Source organism: Ictidomys tridecemlineatus, chromosome 9 (genome assembly GCF_052094955.1).
Source record: "Ictidomys tridecemlineatus isolate mIctTri1 chromosome 9, mIctTri1.hap1, whole genome shotgun sequence".
NCBI classification, from domain to species: domain Eukaryota; kingdom Metazoa; phylum Chordata; class Mammalia; order Rodentia; family Sciuridae; genus Ictidomys; species Ictidomys tridecemlineatus.
Window position 1 is genome coordinate 36,494,592 of NC_135485.1, and position 20,413 is coordinate 36,515,004.

At 38.8% G+C, this 20,413-nt stretch overlaps 1 protein-coding gene across 2 annotated transcripts in view; it reads right to left on the reverse strand.

The window, feature by feature from the left end:
- The window catches only part of Corin (corin, serine peptidase), a 258,053-nt gene that overhangs the window by 52,459 nt on the left and 185,181 nt on the right, over positions 1-20,413 (reverse strand). For both annotated transcript variants that reach the window (XM_040292471.2, XM_040292470.2), the window contains exons 7-10: positions 15,679-15,786; positions 13,305-13,415; positions 11,412-11,528; positions 8,052-8,159 (exon numbers count right to left, since the gene is read on the reverse strand). In XM_040292471.2, the coding sequence (XP_040148405.2) occupies positions 8,052-8,159; positions 11,412-11,528; positions 13,305-13,415; positions 15,679-15,786 (444 nt within the window). The remainder of the gene's footprint in view (positions 1-8,051; positions 8,160-11,411; positions 11,529-13,304; positions 13,416-15,678; positions 15,787-20,413) is intronic.

Consider the following 20,413-nt stretch of genomic DNA (forward strand, 5'->3'; position numbering starts at 1 on the left):
GAAGCCAAGGTTATTTCACTCTTCAGCTGCAGCCTAGTTTTCCAGCCTATGGAAACAGATCTCTACTGCACCACCAACAGATCTCTGCTGCAGTGAACTCTGTTCCCCTAGGACACTGGTATTTTAAGATTTGCATGTGTATGCACATACTGTTTGTTCCATTCCTTCCTTGACATGATGGGGTCATGCTTCTAGCTACCATGTGCATATGGCATCTGCTGTCTGGAATGATCCTCTTCCATCCTCCCCACTGAGCTAACTCCTCCTTGGCTTGGAAAACACAAAACAAACACCTCTTCCAAGCCTTCCTGGCCAACCACTCCTCCTCTCCTCCTCCCAGAATGAGTCTCTTCTGAGTGCCACAACATCTTAGGCACGTTCCTGTCAAACAGCATTGCACTCTGATTTACTCTGTGTTTAACTTCCTCTCCCATGCAATTCTGAGATATTGGAGAAATAAGACTTTATCTTTTGATCTCAGAGACAGTATCTAGTACAGTATCAGAAAGGAGGATAGACAACAGGAGGTAAAAGGTGTCAGGAACTATTTGAGGTACTATAAATACAAAAATAATGATAAATAATGTCCTGAACATTTCGGAATTCCACAAACTTCGTAGGAAAAAGGACACACGTGCTGGTAGCTGCAGAGTGATGTGTACAGGCTACGATAGTTTGCCGTAGACTGAATGCTTGTGTCTCCCTCGTGTCTAAATTCACATGTTGAAAGCCTAACCCTCCATGTAACAGTATTAGGGGGGCCTTGGGGGAGGCAATTGGGTTTAGATGATGTCTGAATGAAGGTAGAACACCATGATGGGATTAGTGTTCTCATAAGAAGAGGAAGAAACTAGAACTGTTGCTCTCTATCAAGTGAGGATATAAGCAAGAAGGCTGCCATCTGCAAACCAGGAAGCAGGCCCTCACCAGAGACCAGATCTGCCAGTATCTTGATCTTGGACTTTCAGCCTCCAGAACTGTAAGACACGAAGGTTTGTTGTTCACACCACCTGGCCTCTGGTATTTTGTCATGGCAGCCTAAGCTTACTAAGACAGTGGTTATGAAAAAAACAATGAGCCAATGGGATTCAAAGAGCAAGAGTAACTCAAGAAGCTTTCAAGGATAAATGGTTTGGGGTAGGTTTGAGGGAATGCAGTAGAGAGGCTTCCTGTCCCCTCAGTGTTCACAGCAAAGGAGTCACATTTTCCAAGGCAAGAGAGGTAATCACGGGAGTGTCTTTGTAAAATTAGCCCTGGCAGGCTGAAGACTTCATGTCTTATTAAGAGTAATTATTCAAATTGAATTTAATTATTCAACTAAAAAGTGGTATGCATGCAAATAGATTAGCAAGAGGGACTGAGGTGAAATGCCAAAACAGCTCCAGGATGATTTTTTAATTTAAAGAATCAAGGGTTCCACTGATATTATTTTTATAAGGATCATGACATGGGTCAGATTGAAAACACTGGGGACAAAGTACAACAGTTTTCTGAGAAAGATACAACACTGTGAAGCTGGCATCACCTTGAAGAGGAGTATAGGGTGGAAAGAGGAGGAGAGCAAGGGACTGTGGGGCTGATTCCTAGTAACCCTTTTTTTGATTGGTGAAGGCATTATGGACTCAACATCTGTGTGTCCCCCAAAGCACATGTGTTGAAATCTTAATTCCCAATATGATGGCATTAGGAGGTGGGTCAGAGCCTCCATGAACAGAAGAAGTATCCCTATGAAAGGGACCCCAGAGTCTCTTGTCCTCTTTCTCCAACATGCAGACATGGTGAGAGGTTATCATCTGCAACCCAGAAGAGAGGCCTCACTAGAATCTGACCTTGTCTCAGACTTCAGCCTCCAGGACTGTGAGGTATAAATGTTTGTTGCCTATAGTCTATGGAAATTCGTTGTATCAGTCCAAGCTAAGAAAGGGGGTAACATGTAAGTATTTCATTTTCAGATTTTAAAAAAACCACTTGTTCCTTGTAACAATAAAAACATTCAAAATGCATTAAAAAAAAAAAGTCAATCATCACCTCTCCCACTCTCCTTCTTCTTCACCAATCCTCAAAGCCAATAGGCAGTTTGGGTCCTTGCATGCCCTTCTCATACACACATGCATACACATACACTCAGACAATTACAGACTTTAAGATCTGGGAGTTACTTTCACCAAAGTAGGACCATACTGTTCCTATAATTCATCTTGCCTTTATTGTCTCCTTGTTTATCATTACCATCTCACAAGTCAGAAGCTGAAGCCCTCATTACTTTTTTCTTTAATATACCTATAATTTGACAAAAATAAGACCATTCACACAGATTTCTGATGCAGCTTCTCTTTTTCCTTCTTGAACACGTCTTTTCCTCCTCAACTGCCTCATCAAGGTTTAAATGTTTAATCAGTGTATTCATTTACATGATTAATAGAACATATCACATGGATTTTTTTCTCTCTTTTGATAGCATGGAGAATGCATCACTTTTGATTTGGGATAAGATGTAACTTTTAAGTGTTTCAGAGCCAAGGGAGATAAAAGGATTAAGTAATGATAATATATTATACCAGAGATGTTTATTGAGTGTGGTAAGGTTGATTGTATCTTGTGTTTTATCCTTTCATGAAGCATTCTTTACAGATTGCTAAGCAAGTTAAACTCTCAAGATACCTATCAACCCCAGAATCTGTGATTTATGGTATCCATAAACTTTTGCATTGGAAGCATTAGACTCACTCACCAGCCTGATTTGAAGTAGCCACTAGAGGGCGATCACATCACAAATGCCTGAATGTTTAAAGATCACAGTAACTGTTTACAATGCATGTTAGAAGAAGTGCCTAGTACAGTGTCCTGAACATAGTTCAGGTTTGATAAATATCTATTGAAAGATAAATAAATCTGATGGAGTCTTGGTGGAGTCCTAATTATATTTCACCTTGCAAATTTTTAAACAAGATTTGTTAAATTTAACATAATGATGAAATTGTTAACTATCCAGTTAAATTCTTGTCATGATTCTGAAGTTGCTGGAAATCATGTATTAAATGATGATCTTCTATGTAAAAATATGCCACTTTTCAACAACAAGATGCATACATAATATTAAAGATTCATCTTTGCCTCAAACTCTAAACCTCTCTTTATGATTTTTATTTCTAGTAATCTGATGAGTTATTATAAGGTGAGCATCCTTATAACAATCACCTAGATCAAGAAATAAAAATTTGACAGATACCCAGAAACACCTTCCACATACTCCATTTTATCTCAACCTCCTTTCTCTTCAAGGTAGCTAATGAGTTTCCCAGTATTAACCTCCTTGTTCTTCTTTACAGTATTATTACATAAGTGTGCACCGCTCCCAGGTACTGTAGTTTAGTCTTGCCTAATTTTATTAACTTGTCTTATCTTTTAAGTGTCTTAAAATTTCTCAAAATCTCTTTGATTTTCTTTATAATTTCACAACTTAAATATGCAGGGATTTGACCTATGGAGAGAGTATCAGAGTTTGGATTTGTTCGAGCACATGTTTCTAATGCGGTTAAATGTGTTCCCATGTCTTGATTTCCTGAACACTGGCAAAGAAATCCAGAGGATTCACCAGGTTTCATTCCTTTGGAAAGAATATATTCAGCTGTGGTGTTCTTTCAGGGAAAGCCACATCATACCTGATTTTCCTCTCTTTGTGATATGAGCAGCCACAGATGCTCCATACCTTGACCCACTAACTCACAATGTTGCCAAATGATAGTACTCTAATTCAGTTATTTATTTTTCACTTATGAGTTGGGAATGCTTTTATAAAGAGGTTATTCTTCCTTTCTACTCTTTGCTCCTAAGGACTGAGTTCTAAGCCATTATGGTGTTGGGCTTCTTTGCTACACCCCTGAGCTATTTGTTCCATCTAAATGGAGTTTTAAAAGAGGGCATGGAATTATAGGTTGGTAGAAAGTTATTCAAAGCAAAACTGTTCAATTCTTCCTCTGCCTCCACATTAAATAAGAGCCTCACAACTTGAAGGGAAAAAAAATGCACAAGTGAACACATGGAAGTAAAGATGGATAAAGCAGGTGGACACATATCTTTATTTTTTTTTTTAATGTGGTGCTGAGGATGGAACCCAGGGCATCGAGCATGTCAGGCAAGCACCCTACCTCTGAGGAAGAGCATGAGAAGAAGATTATCACTAAAAAGGGAAGAGAGGTGAGACAGAGAGAGAGAGAGAGAGAGAGAGAGAGAGAGAGAGAGGGAGAAGGGAATTGCACGGAAGATGGAAGGAGACCTTCATGGTTATACAGAATACATGTATGATGACGTGAGGAAAAAGAAAAAAAAAAGAAGTGTGTCACATTAGATTGGGTAGAGAGAAGTGATGGGAGGGGGGAAAGGGGGAAAGGAAGGACAACAGAATAAAATATATTATTGCTGTATGTATATTCGTGACTGCATGATCAGTGTGATTCTGCAACCTGTACACTCAGAAAAAATGAGAAATTATACCCCATCTGATTCAAATGTATGATAGGTCAAGATCATTATACTGTCATGTGTAACTAGTTAAAACAATTTTTTAAAAAAAAGATGGATAAAGCATCATGGGTAACTTGAGAGGATGCCTGGGGGCACTACAGCCATACCTGACTTCACAGGGCCAAGGTGAACGCGGCACAAAGAAGGGGAGAGACATGCCCAGGAGTTGGTCTTCTTACCAGGTTTCCGCACCTGCCTGGGTTACACACTACAAGGGGGAAGTGATGGAGTAAGGAGAAATAGCAGTCTGCTCCTACCCACTAAGGCAAGGGCAGATTTGCATTTTGCCTCCTAGCAAGGCACAAAGATGGTAATGATGCTGGGCTGTGACTGGATGGGATAACACAAGCTGCTAAAAATTGTTCTTTAAGAGGAATAGGATCCAGGCCGGGGTTGTGGCTTAGTGGTAGAGTGCTTGCCTAGCACTGTGTTCGATTCTTAACACCACACGAAAATGAGTGAATAAAAGCATTGTGTCCATCTACAACAACGAAAAAAGTATGATACTTCAAGCCTGTTAGTACATTGTCTCATTGGAGATGAGATTTTCAGGTTTGATTCTGTTTTTAAATGTAGGTGCTTTGGGGAATGTAAGGAAAGCCATGGATGTTCTGTATTGAAAAACACATGTAGAAATATGAAAACATTTAAATGTCCGATTTCAGAGAAGTCACATTCTTCTGCAAGCCTACTCACAAATAGGTCTCTAAAATAGTCATTTTAGCCTTCTTTTGTACTGAAGTCACCTGGGCAATTTAAGAAATACTGATTACTGGGTCCCAGCCAGAAGATCTCCAAGGGCCACTAGAAAGTTTTATAATATTTTATGGGATGGCAAGAACCCATTGAAGGATTTTCTGAGAGGAAAGTACCTATGTCCATCTTTACATAGAACCAAGCACATATATCGTGTAGTAGTCAGCTTTTCATTGCTGTGACAAATACCTGAGGAAAACAACTTAGAGGAAGAAATATCTATTTGGGCTCATGGTTTCAGATGTTTCAGTCCCTGGTCCAACAGCTCTAAGGCAAAAACATCATGGCGAAAGAGTATGTTGGAGGAGAACTGCTCAAATAATGGCTGCCAAGAAGCAAAGAGAGTAGAAGAGGCCAGGCACAAGATATAGTCCCCAGTGACCTACTTCCTTCAACTAGGCCCCACATCCTACAGTTCCCAATAATACCTTCAAATTCTTAATCCACTAATGGGTCAGATCCTTCATGATCCAATCCCTTCCCTAAAGCCCACCTCTGAACATTGCTGCAGGGGCATCAAGCTTTCAACACATGACTCTTGGAGGAGTCTTCATATCCAAATGGGAATATGTCATATCCAAACCACAATATATCCCATCCTGAGGCTCTTTAAAAGATAAGAAATAATATCTTGCTTCTCAATTAGAAATACTGTTTTTAATAAGAAAAGGATTGAAAGACCAAGGGGGCTAGCCCAGTGCTTGGCACTCAAAGTGGGCATGTTTGAATGTTTGCTAAATTTATATGCAGAGCACATGACAAGAGTATATATGGTGAGTGAGGGAGTTGGTAAGGCAGCAAGGGCTAAGGAAACAGTGTACTTGAACATGGAGAGAAAAACGAAGTAGTATGGGTTGGAAGACAAAAATGCATCCTTCACATTGCAAGCCAGTGCCCATGGGGGTCCTGAAACATGGTATATACATCATAAATAGTGTTCAAATGCGTGAGCCAGAGATATCTAGTTGCCCTTCCTACAACTTCTTTTTCTGGCAGGTGACAACGTTTTTAAATTCTAGATTTTGAAGTATTTCAAACATAGAGAAATGAAATAACACATTCATTTACACCCTGACCAAATTTGACCGGGCTAAATGTTCTTTTCTATTCTTTTGAGTCTAACAGTAAGTGCCATTTCATGTCAAACAACCCCCAAAACTTGGACAATAAAACATGTCACTCCTCAAAATTATTCATCCCAAATTGAAGGTGAAGTAAAGAAATAATTCTGAAAAAGTTCCACAGCAGATTAGGAGATGAGCAAAATGAAACAATGAGATATATATGTATATGTATACATATATATGACTAAAACAGCAGTGGGAGTATGTCTTCTTAAAGACTAGATTAATAGCTACTATTCTATCATAGTGTGCTGTGGTTTACCCTCTGAAACTCATGTTGGAGCTTGATCTCCAGATGGTAGAAACTTAACAATGACATATAAAAGTGAGGCCACTGGGAGGTGATTAAGAGTAGATAAGATCATCAGAGTTGAGCCCTATGATCAGGTACAAGTAGCTTTATAAAAGAATAAAGAATGTTCTCTCTCCATCTGAGCCCTAGGCCACTCTAGTTCTCTGTGCAAGAAAATCATCAGGTCATTAGTTGTGGCCCCCTAGCCTTAGACAAAACGTTGAGCCAAAATAACTTACTTACTTAGTTTATGGTATAGCATTATTAACAACAGAAAACTGGCTCAACACATAGGAAAATCCATACCCACGTGTGAGAAGTCAGGAGGTCTGGGACTGTGCTTTCTGTAGGTCAGTAAGTGCTCATGAAAACAAAAATCCTGTCAGTCTGAGTTTTTAATTGGCTGCCTCCTCACGCCCCTTACCAGTCTACTTGTTTCACCTTGAGACTCCCTGACAGCTATGGGGCCACGTGAAAATTTTGGCAGATCCAAGACCCTGAGCCCATCAGCCTGCAAACTTCCTCAACTGAGAGGATATGTGTGTTAACAGGAAATTCTGTCTTTCCAAAGGAAAGCTGACTGAACTGCTTCTCAACTTCTTGCCCAAGCTGAAGATGAGGCAAACATTTAATTATCAAAAGTGAAGGAAATGAGTGTAATAAGAAAACAGGGCCCAGAAGTCAGAAATCAATTCTAAGAAATCAGTCGTTGGAGATTTTGATTCATTTAAATCTCCCGTGAGAATCCATTCAGTCTTTTCTTCTGCCCATTATGTGTTCCCCCAAATAATTCCTCCTCCTAGAAAACAATTTAGAGAGCACCACCTGCTTACGCCATTTGGAACTATTACACTGTCACTGAAACAAATTAACACAGTGGTTCCAAAACCATTAGAGGTCACCAGAGTTTGTGGAAAGGTGAGAATAAATTTATAAAAAGGATGGACGGCCAAAGTTTATGTGGCTGTTTTGAAGGACTTCCCATTTGCTTCTTGGCTGAAGTTTCCATTTTGAAGCTGTGCTTTAAAAAGGAAGAAAGATAACATCTGCCTGCCGAGGGAGCCAAGGAAATAATATATGGGAGTCGATGTCAAGTTGAAAAGTGACGGTAATGATATTAGGCAATGCGGATTTACAGTCCATTCACAATGACACATTTGTTTCTGATTTAAGTTAATTAAGACCATTTTGTTTCTTTCTGCTACCACATACAACCTTTATAAGAAGAAAAAGCAAATAAATATACTTTCTTGGAGAGATTCCAGATTTCAGTAGTTTCATGTCAATGCAGAAGAAAAAGGCTGGGGGCAGCCCTGTCCCCGCCCGGGATTGCATCTGTCAGCTGTTGTACTTACTGCAGTTACTTAGACTGCTGTCTGGGTCACACAGAGAGCTTCCACCACATGAGTCAAGGCAGGAACTGTAGAGGCATCTTTGGTCTCCTTCTTGACATGGAGTCTGACCTGTGAAGGAGAGAAAGACACAGTGGCTTTCACCGACTCTGCATTCCTCACCCTGGGAGCTGAAGGGTCAAGGATGCCTGGTGGAGCCGAGGAATGACATAACTTTAATTTCCTTCCAATTTCTCCCTAAAAATATCGAACACATGTGAAACAGGTACTATCTGAACTCATTTTCCTGGCAACTAAGTACAATAATCTATTCCAAGAAGATTCTGCAGGAATGAAAAAAATAAGAAAGAAAAAAACACAACAGGTGGTTGTTACTTTTAGTGGAAAAAAATAGAGTTTTATTTTCACATGGGTGTCTATACTTGATTACAAAATAAAACTCAAGTGATTTGAGGGACAGAAAGCCATATGAAGATCTTGAAATTCTGAATATCCAGTGGCATTACTTGAAAAGCTCATTTGCTCCCAATTCTGGTCTCCCCTCTAAGGAAAATTCCCTCGTATTAGTTGAGAACCCACACCTGTACAATGAGAGTGCTCTATCATAGTAAGTCTCTTGCAGCTGTTATCCACATCATCACGATGGCCTTGAAGAGCACCCTCAGCCTAGTGAGATGACTTAGGTTTCTTGTTTCCAAATGAATGACAGCAGTAATGTCAGCCTTTGCCCTAATGGCTTTTCCTTAAGGTATGTAGAAAGGAAACTGTTCTTCCCGTTGATTTCCTGGTCATTTGTAGATTAAGTGGATAAGGTAATAAATTACTGCCCTTTCACTTTCCATCTCTCCCTCATTATTATGGTCAATTACTTTTAGAAATGTCATGTGGAATCTGGAAAACACTGCAAGGCACTTTTCAGCATTAATCATGTTATGTATCTATAATCTTATCTATAATTCTAAGACAATGTTTATTATACTGGAATCCTTTTCCTTGCCAGGCTCACTACTATGCAATGTCATATATTACTGCCATACAGAAAAGAGATGTCACTGTTTATTTTTTTTAAAGCTAACAGGTTAACTTTTTTTTCCCCCTCAAGGCAAGCCTAAACAATTTCCATACGCTTTAAGCTCCTATGCAAATTTTGGGACATTGCACATTCATTATTTGAGCAAATATTAAATGCTTACTCTGTGACAAGTGTATGTGACAAACTAGGTACTGCATGTTGAAAGGTGAAGGAGCATGACAGCCTCTGTCACAACCCAAGTTTCACAATGGCTGTATGACCATTGCTTTACCAAAGATCTATATAAAGGGCAGCAGAAGCAGACAAGGGCACTAGGAGAAGCTTCCCAAAGGACTTTATTAGGTAGACAGGGCTACGCTGTGATGAGAGGGAAAGAGGGTTTTCCAAGCAGAAAAGCTACACATGTGCAGGATGAAGTCACTGGATCTTCAACCTCTGTGGAAAATGAGGAAGAGTAGACAGGCAGGCAGAGCCAGAGCCTGGAGGGTTTTTAAGGCCTAACTCTTCAACAGAACCTTGTGAGTAGTGGGCGCTGTTTGCCCCCCACCCCACCCCGCCATCTAGCAGAACAATTCTACAATCCATGATGACAGCTCTTATGCAGTCCAAGGCCCCTCCATCCTCAGCTCTCTGATCACAGTCGCCTTCTCCCTGTACCCTACACATGCCTTGCTCCTTCCCACCTCAGGACTCTTAGCCACCTGGTGCTGTGTGTCTGAAATGCTTTTCCAGTCCCTCTTCTCTTGGTCGATACCCAATGTTCTTCAGATCTGAGCTCCAGGATCTCGTCCTTGGGAGGCTTTGGATGAGGGCCCCTGCCAGGACATGCACACCCCATTTTCCAGTGTAGGCCATGTCAAACTTTGCATTTAGACACTGACTTCTTATATAACTATTTGTAGCATCTGTATGTCTCCCAGGAATCTGTAATCTCTATCAGCAGTTTTGTTTGCCACTGAATTCCCAGTAAATGCCCCCATATTGGCATCGTGATAGCACATTTTTTTAAGTTGAATCCATTACAGTAAACAATATAAATGTACTAAAACGTGACTTTTTCTATACATTTTATAATGTGATTTTCTGACATTTCACACATGTAAGGAAATAATCTGCAAATCCTGCCTTTTTCATAGTGAAGCATCCAAAATTATTTTGGATCATTTAGAATCACATAGAAATGATTTAATTATATGTAAAGAACAATTTGATCCAAAGGTAAGATCTTGGTTGATATGCATACAATAACTCATGCCTAGTAAAGGATTTCTGTTTGCATTTTAAAACTGATAAAACAAAGTTCTCTTTATGTATTATTTTCAAGGAATAAATATGTGTTATCAAAGCTCACCTTTTAGGCCTTGGAAGCTCCCTCACTAAAGCTATTCTAATAACCAATATTCTTTATGATTAAACTAGCTTATCTGTATATCTACAGTGTGCAGTCTCATTTGCTGATTATGAATATGCAATGCCCAATAAATGTTGTAACCACACAATAAGGACCAACACTTACTCCATTCTCACTAAACATCAACCCTACAAAGTAGTTATCACTATTTGGAGTATGAAAACACAGAAACGGAGACACAGAAGGATGAAGTAACTAGCCCAAAGACCACCAGATAGTAAGTGGTAGGGCTTGAAGCCAGGGCTGCAGCAACCACATTCCTAACACCTAGGCTATTCCTGTATCCTATAAGCCAACATGGTGATGGGTAAGCTTTGAGATATTCCTAAGAGCTTTGTCCTGAGAGGCTTGCATATGCAAGAACTTAAAACAGTCAGTGCGGAATTTTCTTTTCTGACAGAAATGTTCACATTTAAAAACCAACTTATTTGATCTACTCTTTCTTTTCAAGTTTCACACATGGATATCGCACTCTTTTTAAAGGGTGTTTGAGTTTATTGCTTGGTAATGTGAGACATTAGACTGCCTCTCCTTAACGTGGTTATTTTAGGAAGCTGTTCCATTTAATTTCAGGAACTAGTTTTTTTTTTTTTTTTCCTAATTGGAATCTAATCTCGTTTAATTGGATGCTCTACACTAAACCTTCTTCTTTATCATGGCTCTCCCTCTGAACAGCTAGCTGAATCTGACCATGTTGTTTCACCCTGTCCCTTCCCCCCAAGAAATGACTTTCCGCCTCTGTCACTCTAACACAGAAAGGTTTCCTGACTGCCCAGGGCAATGGGGATCCCTGAGGCAAAATGAAAGATTTGTGTGGAAATCCTTCTTAAACACTAAGTTAACTTTCAGATATTCTACTCCCTTCCCAAGGAAAAATCCACCAATGAAGAAATGTCCCAGGGGCCTGGGACACACTCACTGTCACCACAGTTCTCCTCATCACTCCCATCCTTGCAGTCCTCGTCTCCATCGCACTGGAAAGAGCTGGGGATACACTGTCCATTCCTGCACTCCACCAGGCCCTGGCTGTGACAGGCTAGGAAAGACGAGAACAGCACTCACCTTCTTCATTCATTCTTCAATCTGCAGATCACAGACATGACTCCTACCTATCAGGCATCACCAAGAAACGAAGTAGTCTATGTACACAAATGGATCAATCAACGGCTTGTTAAATGCCAAGTTTTTTTTTTTTTTTTTTAGAATGCACAGTTTTCTTTCTAGAATTTTGCCTTCTTCTCTAAAGAGCGCTTGCTAAAAATTCACTTTTTCTTGGGAAGTGTGGGGTTGTTTTCAGTAATGGTAGTGGTGATACTACCAACAATATGAAATATGTGAAGGAACTCTCAATATAGTTTATTTCCACACTTGTTGATGACATCTGATATTTGAAGGGAAGATCCAGTAGCCATTAGCCTTGTGATTCCTGTAGTTTTTCTAACGTCAATGTCTACCATCTATTAGGGCAATAGAAACCCATGAACCTTGGGTTGTGTCCTTGCTGTCCCCAGATCATCTGCATACAGCCCACTCTGCTCCACTGGTTCACTGAGGAGGGGGCTCAGTTGACACTTCACTTTGAATTCAACTCAGGGCAGGGAAAAGCTGCACAACTTTGTTCATGAAACATTTTACAAAATATTCTTATGCCCAAATTAAAACTGTTACTCAAATTTATGTTTTTGCCTTAAGTTATAAGCCAGTTAAATATTGAATTTCATATATGGTATCCCTAGATTCCTTACTCACAGATTCAACCAACCACAGATTAAAAACACTCAGGGAAAAAAGTTGTCCTGTACTGAACACGTAGACACTTTTTTTCTTGTACTTATTCCTTAAACAAAATCTATATAGTATAACAACTATTTGCATAGCATTTACATTATATTGGCTATTATAAGTAATCTAGTGATTATTCAAAGTATATAGGAGGACACACATAGGTTACATGCAAATGTTGAAGCATTTATATAAGGGGCTTAAACATCCACAAATTTTGGCACCCATCCAGGGTCCTAGAGCCAATGCCCCACAGATATCAAGGGGCAGCTGTATATCAACTCTTTCTGCTTTTATTAGAAAGCAAAAGGTGAAAAAAAATCTTAAAACTAGTTAGAATATGCATGAATTACATTACACTGACTCAGGTCAACTGTGCTCTCTTTAATATACAATTGCTATAATTCAATCATTTTTATTTTTGCCTGCTAGGGATAGTATAGTTTCTGGGAGGTGGGAAAAACTTGTTGTTCCTGGTTTAGTAGTGTAAGAGCTACCTGAAATTTTCATTCACCCAGAAACACAATAGGCTGTAAAATGATCATTACAGTCACGTAATTTCTATGTCTATATAAACATTACAGACTCTCTTCTTTCTAGCAGTTCTTCCCGTGTTCTCCCATAAATGGCCCCAAAAAACAGGTTTGGAGGCTTCTATGGGGAAGTTTCATATAAACAGTGAAACTGTTTATATGTTGTTTGCAGAAACAAGAGCCACTGGTCTCTGGGAAGAGCATTACCTTTGGCAAAGCTACAGATACATAGAGAAGACCAGAGCAATGAGAAAGAAAACAGACGCCTGCTTGGCAGATGAGTCACATTAAGTTTGGGAGAGAGGTGTGAAGTCACACACTATAATGCTATTGCCATCACACTCCTTGATTGCTAACTCTATAGGTAAGAAGCAAAGAATAAGAATATTTCCCCTGGAATGGTGTATAGAGAGTGAACCTTGTGAGTATAGTCCTCAAAACCCACTGAACAAGAAGAATTGGAAAGTAAGCAAAATGAGAATCCTCAGAGTACTCACAGCAATTGACCTCGTCGGATTTGTCCACACAGTCATGGTCACCATCACACACCCACTCAGCCACAATGCAGCGCCCATCCCCACAGCGATGCTCCTTTGCAGGATTGCAATCTGGAGGAAAGGAAAATGCATGGAGACAGAGAGAAATAGCATGAAAAATGTTTAGAATTGTGTGGCTCACAGTTCCAATGTAAGAGAATCTATTCCCACTGCCCCAATACCTCAGAAATATTTCTAGGATGAGCCCGACACAATTAAAATAGTACCTCCCACCAACCATGAGCCCTACTGCACACATCACAGTGGGGGAGATGTGCTTGCTACTCAGATGAATTACTACTCTGCCCCACTTTGCCAGGGCCCTGAGTCTGTTCTTATTGTTGGCCTCTTTTGTTTTCTTTCCTTATGGACAATTTGTAAATTTTATCCTGACTCAAATAAACCACACTCTGATTTGTACTCCATAATGCAGAGAGCTGACTGGATGTATCTGTGACTGTCTCTCTTGTCTCTAAGAATTGTAACTTACCTCCCTGGCAAATTGGTAAGGCAAGTAGCTCCTTATGTCATCTCTCCTGATGCTCAGCTTAGGTTTCCTATATGGACTATCTTAATATATAACTCATATTTAAAAGAACTACTGAGTAAGCCATGCAAAAGGTTGTTGTTTTCATGATTCTTTTCAACTTGGATTTAAACTGTGTCCCAATCTACACATTCCTGGGGTGTAGGGGGGAGATCACGAAGTGATGTTTCCTCTCTCGAAGGGCAGAATTCATGGGCTGCCTTGCAATGTGATGTGTACAACCTAAAGATAAGTTAAAAGATGTGTGTGGATTCACGAATAGCAGATTCAGTATGGGAAAGTAGCCTGTGAGTCTCCATGAATAGAGGCACTGTCATAGACTCCTGACATTGGAGTATTTGGAGCAGTGAAGGAAAGTACGTGGAAGACAGAGTGCAGAGAAAAAAAGAAACATACAAAAGGTGAAATGCTTGGTTAGGAACCAGAAAAGCCATCCAAGTCCAGTCCACTAGAGACAGGGAGCCAGGGCAGAGACCAATCTGAGGGAAGGTCATAATTACAGCCATTAGATGAAAACAACTGCCAGCTTCAGGGCACACACTTCATGATCTCCTATCTCCAGATGATGAGTTTTCTTTTTACACACTAACTACTCTGGCCCTCTCCCCTAACCTATCCAGCCACCAAACGACATGAACTGCCTCACTCCCACATTTTTCCATTTATTTCTTTGGAAAAAAGAGGGATTGGACTAGATAATCTCTAAAGCTCCTCAAAACTCTAGATTCTGTGATGTGTATAACGCAATTCTAAGTCATAAGAATGCATTCAGTCTCACCCTTTGTCTAACTCTAGTCAGACCCAGGAAACAATCCACATCTATCTAGTCACTCGTGGGATTATTTGTACACATACATATTTTTCAATTTGTGTGTGTGATGCCGGAAACCGAACCCAGGACCTCATGCATGCTAGGCAAGTGCTCACCCAGTGAGCTACGCTCACAGTCCAGTTTTTCCATATCTTATTAAATACAGTGAGGGGGATAGTCAGATGATGTTCCTAGAAACTACCAACATTCCTAGCATGGAGTCATTCCTGACACCTATCACTCCAAGATATTCCTTTGATCATACTCCTGGTCCCTTTCCAATATTCCTTTCAACATTCTCTAACACTGAACACACTGGCTCACATCATTTTCTCATTGTCCATTCTCACCTCAGGTTGCCCTTTAGTTCAAAGTTCTTATTTTAGTCAACCAATAAAGTGGTACCTAAAAACTCTAAAGTACAAAGCTGAAAAGGTAAATAAGCAAGAGTAATTTTGCTGGTTTAAATTTATGAGATGGCATTTAGAATTGAACATGGCTCTTTAAAGGATAGGTTCTTTAATAAGAATATCAGCATTTGTGGTTGAAACAAATGTGTCATCCTAACCCTAGGAGTGGCTTCTACCCAAGGAGTAGCGCTTGGGAATCAAATACAGGAGGCATCTTTGGTCACATCCAATAATTTGCAATCTGTCTATAAAGTTTTGCTCAAGAGCTCAGAATCCAAACATATGACACTGGTTCTAATCAGAGGAAAACACATTAGCATTTTAACAACTTTTCCCCATCTTTCCACCCCATTCATTAACATTTCCTTAGCATGATTATTTATATAAAAAGTATTACATTTATACACATGATTGATTGAACAAAACTCTTCCTTCTAGGAACTGCAAGAAACCAAACATTTTATAATTTAATTTGCTAATCATATTAACAAAGAATGAGCTACAGGTTCTTGGTTATAAACATCTGTGATTTGCAATTAAAACCTTTAGGGAAACAATGCTACTTACCACAGTTTTGCTCATCGCTCAGATCCCCACAGTCATCATATCCATCACACACGAGGCTATAATTAAGGCATTTGCCTGTGTGACAGCGAAACAGATCCTCACTGCAGTCTGCAAATAAGAGAAACTACCAATGTGTTACCGGGAATGTGCAGATGTTATAATAGAACTTTATTTAACAAAAGTCCATCATGGTAGGAGAACAATGATGACAACCTGGACCACACCTATTGCTTTACAGGTGAGGAAATTATGGCACAGAGACCCAATGACTTGCTCAAGATTACTGAACAAGAGACTGTAGAACCAGGACTAAAGACCTTTGGGGTCTTGAGCCGAGTACTTCTATCACCTTCTGAAGGTGACTTCCATGTTCTGTTATTCCTTTAAAGAAGATGAGAAAGGTCATTCTCATTTCACCTTGGTTCCTAGTGAAATTTATGTTCATGCTCATGCAGAATGAAGAATTTTAATAGGGGCGGGGGTGAGCAGTGCTTTCCTAAAAGTGTTTCATTTACAGTAAAAGTCTAGGTCAGTCAATGGTAAGCATAAACATAATAGAAAAAATAAGCCACTAGATTACAGAGTTTTTACTTCTTTTGCATAAACATTACTATTTAAGTTATCTGAATGTTGCATAACATCTGATCCTCAAATAAATAAGCACTGTCCTAAATAAGCAAGATGAGAATAAGTGAAGTGTAATCTTAAGAAGTTTGTAGTTTAATATTGAAACAAGTACCTGCAGGGAAATAGTTTCTCAATTTTAATACAAGATGAGGTCATCTATTGGATAGACCTGAACTCCTAACCCGGTTCTAACGTCTGTTAGTTGTGGGACTTTTAGTGTGTTAGTTTGAAGTTGGGAAAATTTCAGCCACTTTACAGGTCTGGGAGAACATTTTAGTAAAATAATATATGTAAGGTGCCAAGACAAGTCAATAGGAAAAGAATGTTCTTTTTAATATATTATACTAGGACAATTAGAAACCAAATGTGCAAACATAAACAAAAGCACTGACCTTCACCTCAAACCAAACACTAAAACTAACTCAAAACTCAAAACAGATCATAGGCTTAAAAGTAAGAGTGAAAATCATGAAGCTTCTGGAATAAAACAGGCGAAATTTTTTTTTAACTTTAGATTAGGCAAAAATTTTTAGATATGACACCCAAAGCCCAGCAATTAAAAAAAATACCATTAAGAAAATGAGAAAACAAACCACAAACTAGAAAAACACCCGCAAATCACATATGTGATAAAGAACTTATATACAGATAGAATAGTAACACCCACTAAAAAGACAAAAAACAACCCAATTACAAGTGGGCAAAAGACTAGAAAAGAAAGACTTTGTGAAAGACATACAAATGGAAAAATTTTCTCCACATTATTAGTCATTAAAGAAAGGTCAACTTAAACCACAATAAGATACCACTACACATTCTCTCACATGGCTCCAGTCAAAAAGGTAGATAATACCAAGACACTGGCAAGGATTTTGAGAAACTTTGCTAGTGGGAGAAAAAATAATAATAATAATACCACTTCAGAAAACATTCTGACAGCTTACCACACATCTAATTCATGAATTCTACCCTTAGGAGTCTATCCAGGAGAAATTCAAACATATCCACACAAAGACGTGTATATGAGTGTTTATAGCAACATTATTCAAAATATCCCCCAAATGGGAAAAAAATCCAAATGCTCACAAACAGATGAATGAACCATAAATATAATATGCTCATACAGTGGAATCTATCCAGAGATCAAAAGAATCAAACCACTGTTCCATGTGACAGTTATTAATGAAACTCAAAATGTTTAAGTGAAAGAAACCAGACTACATGTTATATGATCCACTTATGAAATTTCAGAAAAAAAGCAAATTTACGGAGACAGAATTTAAAGCAGTGGTTCCCAGTGTCTGGAGGGAGAATGACTGCAGATGTGTGGGAGGGAAGTTTAGAGGGAAAGGGGAAAGTTCTAGGGCTCGAATGTGGTGATGGCTGCACAACTCTTATCAATTTACTAAAAGTCAATAGGCGAAATTTATGGTATATAAATTATACCTCAAAAAACTTGTAAAATGTTCTACATTAATATGGGTAAAGAAGCCCACATTTGTTACTAACTAGGTTTCTTTTTTCCCCTGAGGAATTCAAAATGATTTTATTTCTTTATTTTAAGATTTTATTGGGGCTGGGGATGTGGCTCAAGCGGTAGCGTGCTCGCCTGGCATGTGTGCGGCCCGAGTTCGATCCTCAGCACCACATACCAACAAAAATGTTGTGTCCGCCGAGAACTAAAAAATAAATATTAAAAATTCTCTCTCTCTATCTCTCTCTCTCCTCTCTCACTCTCTTTAAAACAAAAGATTTTATTGGTAAATTATAATTATACGGAATAGTGGGCTTCATTGTCACAGACACATAACATAATTTGGTCAATGTCATTTAAATATATTCTCTTTTCCCTTATTTAAAATAAGTGCATAGGTTGTATACAGCTGGAGAAGAATTAGGGAAGATGGGCAGAATTTCAGTGGTGGGACAGGAATGAGAATTTGATCATGTGTCAAGTACAGGGAACAGCAAAAATAAATGAAAAAAAAAAGATGAGAATGGGAGCTATATTTGAAGATCACTCTACTCCACTGTTCAGTCTACTGAATTCCATCTGCTGTTTGTCCTCCTGTATCTCATACAATGGGTGGTAGGCACCTCTTTACTATAAACAGCCTAACTGGATGGCAACTTATTTTCAAAAGTCTTTGGCTCCCATCATTTAGCTTCCAAGTTCTAGCATTCTGTAGCACCACGGGTGACTACAGTTTACAACAACCTATTATATATTTTATGAAGTAGTAGAAGAGAGGAGTTTGAAGGCTCTAAGAACAAAGAAATGATGATAAGATGAAAATGATAATTCCTTGATTTGATATATTGGATGCATGTATTTACTGAATTATCACATTGCACCCCATAAATATGTTATTAAGTCAGAGGCAGGGAAGCCTCTGACTTAATAACATAACTACATCAAAATGTTACATTTATATATGCACGAATCATAAATATCTATTTCAGAAAAAAAGCATTCTAAAAAGAATAATTCAAAAAAATTTAGAATCACATCATTTTAGAAAGGAATGGGTTTTAGAGATCATCTGTGCAGCATCTTCAGTGAGATAAGTGTATGTACACACAAAAAAATGCACATATGTTCACAATTACACACATATAGAATTTTAATAAGTACTTTTTACTTCATTACTTCTCCCAGCCTGAAGATTTCTCAAATTAAGAGCCACATTAAGATAAAATACAAGAACCAAGAGGTCCTAGCTATGGCCTTGACTGTACTAATTCCTCCCCTCAGCAGAGGGCGCGATCTTCCCACCTGCAACCCACTGCTGAATGAGATGCCTGACAGCTGAGTCCAAAAAGGTTAAGACATTGGTTTTCATCTTCACTGGGCAAATTTGAGGAATTTGTGAATCGAGATATACCCATTTCCATGCAAAGTTTTAAAAGGTCTTTTAGATTTTTCGTTCTATTTTAATCTAAATTACTCTTGTTGAAGTATTGAATCAATGTTAGTATTAATGATAACCAGAAAAATAAGGTATCCCAACTTGATTATAGGTGCAAAAATACATGCACCCTCCAGAGTTGTGAGGGGTGGAATGGCAGATTTGACCATATGAGTTAAATTTCTATTTAAGCAGTGCACCTCATGTGTTTTGATGATAGGAATACTGGGGAATCAAATACTCCTTTCAGAATCTGATTAACAAGAGAACACGACAAACATTTTCAAAGGTTTATATGTGCTCTTTGAGGTTCATTCTGCACCCCTGCTAATTCATTCTAACACACCTCGTTGGAGGTATGTTTAAAACTAGTGCTGTTTTTATTAAATTACTTTATAAATGGGGAGGAAACAGGTTTTTTTTTTATCCTCATTATTCACACAGGTGCAAATTGAACTTTCCACTGTTATGACTTCCTTGGTGAGGAGCCATTTTCAGAAGTTAGACACAAAATTAGTTGGATTTGGAAAACAACTTGTTACTTCCCTAAGGTCTGTGTGATTAGTAAACATTCAAAACCTTCACCGGAGGCAATGCACAGCCAGAAATACACAGCAAATAACAAAGATCACAGTGCCTCCTTTTATTGGGATCAATGTTTATTTGAACTGAAAAGAGATGTTGTCAGCACAACTTGAGGCCAACAAATCAAAATCTTCAAAAGGTGCTTGCTGCTCCGAATTTCTTGCTCAATATGAGCATAATTTTCTGTGACCTAAGGTTTTTCTACATACAGCACTTTTTTTGTTAAGGAGATCTTGATGCAAAACATTTCTTCTGAAGTTCTTGTGTGTTGATATTTATTTCAGTTTGGAAACTCATGTGAACTTTTGTCCCTCAAAATTATCATTAAAAACTAAGCAACAAGAAGGCTTTTAAACAAGTGCTTCATTGAATTGGCTCAATCTCTGTAACTCCATAAACAAATATGTTGTCTCAACTCAAGAACTATGGAAGCTCAATTTCCACCCACAGAATGTTAAAAACAGATGGGACTAAAAAAAAAAAAATACTATTTCATCCAACCCTGTCGCTATGAGATGGCCAGAGAGGTCCAATGGTTTGCCTACCATTGCCTAGCCCATTAACATCAGAGCTGTGAGAGAGTCTGGAAGAGAGCTGTTCAACTGCATTTCTTG